Source organism: Calonectris borealis, chromosome 1 (assembly GCF_964195595.1).
Source record: "Calonectris borealis chromosome 1, bCalBor7.hap1.2, whole genome shotgun sequence".
NCBI classification, from domain to species: Eukaryota; Metazoa; Chordata; class Aves; order Procellariiformes; family Procellariidae; genus Calonectris; species Calonectris borealis.
The window spans coordinates 205,000,752-205,010,684 of record NC_134312.1 but is presented as its reverse complement, the minus strand read 5'-3'; the positions used below and the strand labels follow the sequence as shown (position 1 = coordinate 205,010,684).

At 37.5% G+C, this 9,933-nt stretch overlaps 1 protein-coding gene across 1 annotated transcript; it reads right to left on the bottom strand.

Annotated features, from left to right (window-relative positions):
* Positions 1-270: 270 nt before the first annotated feature.
* LOC142077922 (collagenase 3-like) lies at positions 271-6,874 on the bottom strand. The gene is made up of 10 exons (XM_075140280.1): positions 6,740-6,874; positions 6,398-6,639; positions 5,098-5,246; positions 4,880-5,005; positions 3,839-4,000; positions 3,113-3,230; positions 2,376-2,509; positions 1,864-2,023; positions 997-1,100; positions 271-371 (listed from the first exon to the last, which is right to left on the bottom strand). Exons 1-10 carry the CDS (start codon positions 6,860-6,862, stop codon positions 271-273), a joined length of 1,419 nt encoding a protein of 472 aa, XP_074996381.1. The 5' UTR covers positions 6,863-6,874.
* Positions 6,875-9,933: the final 3,059 nt, after the last annotated feature.

Sequence of the window (9,933 nt, the reverse complement as noted above, 5' to 3'; positions counted from 1 at the left end):
CCAGCATCTTACTTTAATACTAGACAAACTTTAAATGGTGTAATGCCCCTTGAAATGCTAATAATTTCTTTTCTTCTTTCCTATTAAGTTAATTCAGTCCCAGACTGACATACAGCTATATAGTTCCATATATACAGTATACATTTGGTGGTAGGTAGCCAGTGCTTGTTCACAGAACCTTGCTGTCCTCTAATAAATCTATATGCCCATATTATTATTTCCATGTACTACAAGCTGCTCTGCAGCCTATGACATGGCACTCAACTGTAATTAGCACCAAAATATGGAGTTAGTATGCAGGACACGGACAATTCTTTTGCTCCAGATGCTGTATTCAAACTGCAGCCGTCCGTTGAAGAAGTAGAGATAACCTAAGGAAAAGGAAAGTTAAAATTAATTAACTCTGAGAAAACTGTGTTGTCACGTTAAAATTATCCTTCAAATAAAAATTATCCTGTTTGTTTTCATTTTTTAATAACTCTTTTAAATGCAACATTTTAGTATTTAGAATACTGAGCTAAATTTTCAAAGGTCCTCATTCCATTTGCCAGACCTGGACCGGTGCTTTAAATAACTGATATTTTAATTTAGTGTCAAGCTCTGCATTTTATTACTGCACAGCACTTGTTTAGGAAAATACAGGGTTTGCCTGTTAATGTTTAAGACTCTGACTTGGAAACACTCTTTGAAGAGTTGGATAGGAATGGGCTCCGACTGAAGGAACGGACACATTATAATACTTCTATATTAAGCATATCACTTTAGGTTCCCCAAGCAAGGAAGCAGGTCTTTTTTGGCTCCTCAAATATATATGTACAGAATTTATTAGACCACCTTTGCCAGAGGGCAATTTAGATCAGAAACCTGATTCAGTCGAGAGCAGAAGTGTTGATGTGAAAAAATCAAAATTACAAATGACAGAATTTCCGACAGGACATTAATCTCAAGTTTCAATGACAGCTAATTGTAATAAAGTTTCATTATCAGATTATGTACCATTTCTTTGATAGACTGCATCTACTTTATCACCAATTCCTGCGAATTCTTCCTCTATCAGCCTGGGGTAGCCTGCTTCCATAACCTCCGCCTCTTCATCATAACTATATTAAACACAAAAGAAAATAAAAATTCAGAGGATTTAAACAGCCTGGGAGTTTGGTCTGTGCCCTTTATATGCTTTGAAGTTACCCACATCAGAAGTAGCCAGCAGCCTTTAGGTCTAGTGCAATAATGAAACTCAGGGCAATAACTAGGGCACTCTTCCATCAGAAGTACAAGCTCAATGAACACAAAACTAATAAAGCTACATTTTCAGAACTGATCTATAAAGTACGAATTATATGGAGATGATTGTACCGGGATGTATTGGCATTAGAAGCCTACCCCGAGGCTGCTTGGCACAGAAATACTGGGAAGGGATGGTATTGTCTTAATTATGCATCAGACCTGGCTGTAAGCCCCACTCATGGACAGCAAAACCCAGCCATCCTAGGGTGGGATAGATTTCTTACTCTCACAGCACTGATACCATTTTGTGTCACACAAGCAACTCAAGGAAACAACATGGGAATTTTGTCTAGGAGACATGACCTATTACAAACTCTCCTGGATTAGGGCACTTTATTCTCCTTGACTTTCTTTCACTCTTTCAGCTTTTAAAGGCTGTGGACATATGTTTATAAAAGTCTTGCATACACCTTTATGACATATTCTACACAGCTATAGCACCAATGAAAACCACAGACTGGAAACGTGAGCCACAATCAAGTGCCTGGTTTGAAACAACCTGCTGATCTTTTGATACTTTTGGACAGGTTATGACTAGGGACATTGAAAAGAAGAACCAATCTGTCTCCAGCTTACCTCCAGTACTTATTTCCAGTAAAAAAGAGAGTCTTGCCAGTGTCTGTAATATGGACAGCTGCATCTATTCTTTTCATTTCTTTTGGGAACCCCATTTCATATATCTTTTTAGGAAAGTCTTCAACTATGTCGTAGCCATTCAAAGCCCAGACTTTCTTTCCTGAAAGTAAGAACAAAGTATGCATGAGTCTTTTGTAAAGGCTCAGCTTTGAGAGCAGAATAAAATGAGGATGCTATGATCCTAATTTCATACAACTAACAGATTCTTAGGTCACATACTCAGCAGGTATTAAACTGGTTATGTTAACTATGATCGTAGGTGCCTGAGCTTAATTGTACATCTCCTAATTCACTGAAAATTGTATAGATTTGCATGGAGTGAAACCAACAGAGTTTGTTTTTTCAGCAAGGAAGGTAGGATGTTTTGTTCTTCTATTCATTACCTTTATATCACTCGCCAAGCTTGAATAAATATGCATATTTTTCTGCCAACAACAAAATTGAAAACTCACCCTTAAACATGAACACAAGATCTTTGACGGGGTTTTCATAAGCTGCATCTATTTTATTTGGAAGCTCTGGCCAAAAGGATTTAAGTAACACCAGTTCTGCCTCAACCATCTGAGGGTGCAGTCTCCAGAAAAACCTAATTCAGAAAAAGAAAATTTATTTTATGTTTCTTATCATACTACAGAATAGCAGCATCTTTGATGTACTATACTAAAAATTAATTAAGAGAGAATTAAATTTTTTTCACAGCATAGAATTTTCAAAACATAGAGCCCCTGGCAGACCTTTCCTTTCCTCACAGTTACCTAGCTGCAGACCATTTCTGTCACTTATACAGTGATTATCTCAAACAACAACAAGCAAATCTTTTTTTCATTTAGAATAAGAGAAACACTGCTGCCCCATGTAAGGCTTCTGAATGTAGTACAACTTCATTCAGATAAAGGTTAGTAGATTTGTGCATGTTGAAGAAAGCTCTGTGGAATGAAAAATGTGTACAAATGGTGTCAGTCTTCAGCCATATCATCTTCATTTCATATTACTGGGAAGTCAAGTCTGTAATTGTATTATAGATCCTGCCTAAAAAGATATATGATGTAGTTTCTTAGACACATCTATATTGATTTGTGATTTTTTAAATTTATGTTTACTCAAATCTTTAGTAAAAAACTGAGATGCTATTTTCGCTTGTTCGTATTTTATCCAGTACCGACCATCCATGATATGGCAGTCTTTTTACCTGTCCTTGAAGATCAGCATTTCTCCACGAAGTTCTGTTATTGCATCAAGTGATAAATCTGCATCACATTTCTCCGGTGTTTTGGGATGTGTTGGGTTGGGATCTTTGTCTCCAGCACCTGGAATCATACAGTATGATTTAAATTTGACAACATTAATTTTCTTTCTGTGGATCATGATATTGAATAGGACATGGAAGAGTTCCCAAACAGCATATGAATACAAGCATAATGGGCAAACCATTTGTACTGGGGAAATTCAGTTCTCTCTTTCTCTCCTTTAGCCAAATGCATTCATGGACTTTGCAGTTCAGCTGTGATGAAAAAATGTTAAATGGACTTGCTTTCTTTATCCCAAGTTTTGAAGGTCCCCCAAAAGTTTTATTCTTTCTATGATGAAACATGGATATTTCTGTTTCTCCCTTTAAACTCTGTTTTACCTTCTCTTTTGAAGCAGGTCAAAAAGTATAAGGACTCTGCTCCCCACCTCCCACCACCAAAGGAGTCCGCAATTGTACTCTGCAGTGTTACTTTTTTTTTTTTCTCTGAACTACTAAATCTAAACATCTTCTGTTCCTGAAGTCTGGTTGCCAAGAATCCAATGAATCAGTCTTAATCAGTCGTGACTGTTGATATTGAACATCTGCAGCTCTTTAGTAACTGTGCAGTGCATCTGTAACAGGTTATAATGACACAGGAAATATATATTATATATTATACAGACTTACCGTAGAGCTCTTGGATCCCTTGCACATCATCATCAGGAAGCACAAAACCAGTTTTTCCAGTGTATGTGTAAATTGGAAACATCAGAGCTCCAGGGTCTCTAGAGTGTTCAAGTCCCAGTGAATGACCAAATTCATGGGCAGCAACAAGAAACAAGTTATATCCTATAAAAAACCCACAGTGAAAGTAAATTTATAGCTCCTTGTATCACCAAAGTGGACTTGGACTGATCAACCAACCTTAACATTGTGCTTTAATATATGGGACAATGAAGGAGACAATTGGATTAACGGAAAAATGACGTATAATTGCTTGTCTTTTTCAAACTACCATGGGTTTTGTTTTAATAAGGGCCTAACTGATTGAGTATCTCACAGCTGGTGTTCAACCTAAATCTTATTTGACAATGTCGTTCTGTATGCAGATTTAGATTTCTTGAAATTTCTCAGCAACACGAAAGCTCTGAGAGGAAGTCTTAGCCCTAGTCAAGTCAAGAACATTTTTGTCACGAACTCACCTCCGGTAGAGACTCCATATTTTTTTCAGTATTGCAGCAATTAGCTTTAATGCCAGGAGGGTGAAATAATACAGTGCTGGAAAAAAATAGTGTTTTGTTCTATTTGTTCTATATTGCTCTCTGTCCCGAATAGGCAAGGTGAAGAATTTTCAAATTAGATGTAAGTAGCTGATTTGCAGCTGAGTTACGTATATGTGTTTTCTATAGGTTTCAGTAAGGTAATTCCCATCAGTCTGTGATCAGAACTAGCTGCCCTTAAGCTCAGTAAAATGCTAAGCTGACAAAATACCTTGTTTGTGGCATTTTTTTGATCACTGCACTTAGGAGGTGTATATCTTGAAATATTTGGTAGGTGTATATTATACTTCCATTTATGATTGGAGATTAAACTCAGCTTCCTATGAGTAGACAGTGAACATAATGACTAATGAACAGTAAACAGGCAAAACAAACTGTTTACAGATATCAAACAGAATGAAATTGTCCATCTATCACCATTTCAAATAATCTCAGGAACCTCTGTTACCTCTAGAATCATCTGACCAAGCTTCATCATCATCAAAATGGGCATCTCCTCCATAGTCTGGACCAGGGGGGAAAGCATGAGCCAGTAATCCAGAGGGTCCATCGAAGGGGTAAAAATCACCATGTTCTATAAAACAACATTCAAGACAATGAAATCAATTATCCCATTTTATTGGCAGCGATATAACTATAACATAAAAATAATTGGTTCTGTGTTACCTTTAGTGCCAAAGGAGATCATGATATCAGCTATACCACTTCGTATTCTGGTGAAGTTAAGTGGTGTCACATCAGACCAAACTTTGAATGCTTTTTTGAAAGCTCTGTCTACTTCAACACGTCTCAGATCTGAAGTGTAATTCATAATTCTATCAAACAGATTAATATCTCCAGTTAAATTGTGTGAATTGAAGAAAATATGTAATACACTCTTATCTGACTGTACACCTCATTCAAATTTTTTGCTTTCTTCCTCCCTATGTTCTTATCTAAAAACAAAGAGCTCAGCAGCTGCATACAGTACTCAAAAAAAACCCAGAAAAAATTTCTATTTTCATTAAAATCATTCAGAGACATCTGAAATGTTCCAACAGCTTTCTGTAATTGGTTTTATATGCACCAGAAGATACAGAAAATGACAGATATATTCTGTATTAAGTCAAATCATATCAGTAACTTCAAACTTTTTTAATGCCATATAAAATACCTCATGATCCTCACTTCCTGGAGGAGCAAAACATGATCCAAAGAGTTTTTTATAGTCTAGAATCACCCATATTAAAGTAATATTTACCAACAGATGCTGAACTGATAAGGTTCAGTGATATCATATTTGGAATTTGCTAAAGAAACTCAGGTTGCAGATGGTCAAAACCCCTTGTTGATGACCTTGCGATATTAAGGGAGAAGGAGCTACCATGTGACCTTTCAGCAAAGTAGCTTCCCAAGGTAAACTTTCTGAGGCCATGCGGGGATTTGTCTGACCAGGTATAGATATCTACATCTGGACTGTGAAATGGAAGACGGACAAGGATCAGTCCCTGCTCTCACAGCCACATTGCAGGGTCTGGTTTGCATCTACACTGCTTTGTCCAGGACAACACCTATGCGAAGCAGACACTAAACCAGGTCCAAAGCAGACTTGAGGACTGACCTAGAGATTAAGCGCTGTGAGGATCAGTGGTGAGGTGCATGATCTTAGTCCCTACCCCTCTTTCATTCGGCACCAGGGATGTGCCCAGGGTGCCTACGGGGAGCCCAGGTGAGGATTACACCATGCTAGCTTTCCTCCATGACACAGTGCAATGGAAAAAAATCGTATTTACTTCCTTGGGCTATAAGGTGGCCTTGGAGGACCTTTCCAAAAGTGAGGCTGTAAGGATTTTAAACTGCCACATGAATTTTGTCAAACTCAAATGCATCCTTCTCCCGTCAACCTCATATACTGAGCAACCTATTGGACAAGATACCTGGAAAGAAGCTAATAACAGTAATAACACTCAAAATGCCATGCATTTACCTGTATGTCAGATTAGTTTTTGACCATTTTAGTTTTCTAGGGAAAAAGTTATATTCCCCCACATCTGGGACACCGCATCTTGGTTTCTGCATCAGCTCATATGTTTCTTCATCTAATTTGCCTGTCACCTCCAAGCCAAAAAATGCTTGCATTTCTCGAAGTTTAGATGCCACTGTGTTGGCACTTTTCCTCGTTATGCCGGCAGGATTTGGACGGAGATCATAGTGAGTCCTGAGATAGCGCTAAGAAGAGGAAAAGAGGTAATAAGCCTAGTTTCCAAACAGTTGTAACTACACAACTTACTATTTATAAAACACGCAAATAAATTATTTTATACTATACCTCTGCAAACTGAAGGTCTTTCTCTGTGAATTCATGGTTATCTTCAATGGGAATAGGGATTGTCAGGCAAAACGACAAACCCAACAAGAAAAAGAAGACAGTTGAAAGTCTTGATTGCATCATGTTGGATTTGTGAGGTCTGAAGCCCTGATGTTTTAGAGAGCAATTACCTTTACTTTTATAGTCCTAACCCAGTGAGTCACCACTTAGGGACAAGTTAGAACTTCCTTGTCATTGAAAGTAAACATGCTTAGACGGCTACTTTTTCTCTCCTCCCCGACACTGTGGTTTAGGCATCTGTTGTCCCACTGAGGGCTCTGAAACTGTATCCTCATGTAAACCTGGTCTCTGAATATTGACATAGGTTGTGGGAAGAAATGGGCAGAAGCAAACCGCACTTTTTGTTTATTTTGCAATAAATTGCACTGGCAATAACTGGCAATAACTTTGCAGTAACTCACTCTTCTCTGCTAGAAAAATTGTCTTTCTACTATTTGATAGACAATAAAAATGTATAGCAAGCTTCATGATTTTTAAAATAAATTCTGCAACTTTTCAGTAGTTATACTAGTTCAACAGCAATTTTTAACAGTTGGAATAGATCATACACACTTCAATTGTTAATAAATGTTGCCTTGGCTGATAAGAAATAACATTATGGAGTATACAATAGGATATTACATTTCCTTGCTTCTGTAAAGAAATATAACTCTAAAGCATTAACACAAATTTTACTTCAGAGATCCTTAAAGTGACTTCCTATCTGTCTTTCAGAATAATTTACTGCTTGAGATGTACCTAAAAACAGAACTGCTAAATATCAGGAAATAGTCTTGAATATTTAAAAATGTTTTTTTTATTATTAGTAAAGCAGGTCATGTAAAGTGATTAGTTCATACAATCTGTCTTCCTTAAAAAACATGAATTTAATTTACTTTATGAGGGGAGCACAGCCATAGATCAGTGAGACAGCTACTACTCTGAGAGAGGCAACCTACCAGCTACAGGCAGGCAATGAATCTGTCTGTCTAGAATGACAGAAATATGTGATTTTGACTTAAAGGGGGATAATAGGATAAATCTGGCATTATGACAGACATAATCTCAGCTGCTGGTAAGACTTGTATCATATCACGTGCCCACATGCGTGGGTCCAAGGGGAAGTGCTGTTTTGGCTGAATCCACCTTCCTCTTTCATGGAAGCTGTTCCTATATGGAAAACCTCAGGCAGCTTTCTGGCAGACAGTGGTACACACTTTCTGGAATGCACTACCCTGCCATGGATGTTGCCGTGTTGACAAAACAGGAAAAGGACAAAAATCAGTGCAGCTGAATGTGTTTTGCTCAATTTGTTACTCAAACAATATTAGCCTTCTGTCTTATGATGACAAACGGCAAAAGCAAATAAAGCTGAGAGGAATTTGTTACGTAGGCTATTTCTACCTCACTGACCATCTGAGCCAGTGCTAAATATGGTTACAATTAGGGATAGACAACATCTGTTCAGAGAGTTTGTCTATCCTCCTTTACATTGTCCATCACCAGCACTGAGACTTTTTTATTCAGCAATGGTGGCATAAAGACTGTTAATTATCCCACCTTCTCAAGAAGCGCTGTCCCCTGACCTGCTTCAGGATGAGCACTGAATCCATATTGCTGATGTTCTCACCGCGCTGCACTCCTTGCTAATGCAGACTGCCAGATTATGTATATGTCTGATTTCTTTCCTTCCAACATTTCTGAATTGATATTTGCAGCTTGCTTTCATTAATGTTGGGGTATTTAGTTATGCAGTAAGCAGAGTTTACAGTGAATTTTGCTTGCTTTGTCTGGAGCTTAGGAGCAGTGGTGCTGCCTTGTCATGGTTTTCGTGGCTATAAGAAATACTTTCTTGAGACCATGAAGCTGTGAGTGTCACTGCTCTGCAGAACAGTACCAGACATATCTCAGAAATCTGTGAGTAAAATGAACAGCTTAAAACTCCACAGGTAACTTCCTGTGAATTCCAGATTCTCTGAAATTGTCTTTCTTGTACCTAAGGGAGAACAATTTTATACCACCATTTGTATATCACTGCCCTTTGCCAGACTTAGCTAATGTTTTTTTATTCTGTGTCAGGCACTTATACCACTACCCTTTCTCAGCTCTGATGTTGGAAACTTTGCTTCTGAAATAAGATAAATTAATTTCCTAAGCACCTGTTACTGCAAAAAGGTGATCAGTCCATTACACTTTATGAGAGAATGATCCCAAATTATTTCTAAGTGGTTTCAGGGTTGCCTTAATAAATATAGTTTAGCTAACTGGTAAATAAAGGTGAAAACAAGTAATCAGAGACAATATTTCAATGATATAAATGTAGAACAGAAAAAAATTATTTAGTTAGGCACAAGAGTAAAATTAAAGAACGGTGTTAGCCTATCGAACGATCCTCCAAGGAGGTGTGGAGCCCTGTTCTTCAAAACGTTTCATCTGCAGTAGTCAAAGCAGTAGTAAACAGAATTGTCTTGCATTAAGAGAATGATAGATTAGGTAGGGAAGAATGATTTTTCACTTTCTAATCTCTGTGATGTTTTTTACACAGATGCTCTGAAGTCCTTTGAAGTTCACAATGAAAACTCTTTCAAAAACTTTGCCTTTGGTACCCTTTACAGAGCTGTCCTGAGGTATTTCCAAGGAATATTTGAAAAAATTGGACATTGTAATGATATAAAAAAACTGAAACAGGCAGCTTTTCTGAAAACAACTTCTCTTATTAGATTTGTGTAAGAAGAAATGCATAAAGCTGGGTCTTTTCTTATTATAAGACAATGAAACGAACAAGTGAAAAGGCAGTCCACTGTTTTGAACAGATTCTGCAAGTGAGCAGAAAAACACACAAAGAGAAAAAAAGTAGGGAGTCTGTAACTATTTTGTCACAGGGAGTAAATCAAAATGCTAAAACAGAAATTGATTTCTGAAAGACTGTGTGTAATGAGCCACCTGAGAATGGACTATGGCTGAATCGTGTTTTCTGCACATTCAGTTGATTCCTTTGGGAGCCCTGGCCATGCAAATATACACGATCCAATGTGTTTTCTTACACATTTTATTGCTATTTATATTACACCAGTGGCTAGAAGCCTATATTGAGGCATGGATTTTTATGTCCTCTGTACACAAACTGAAGAAACACTGGTGAAGGACTGTGCAAG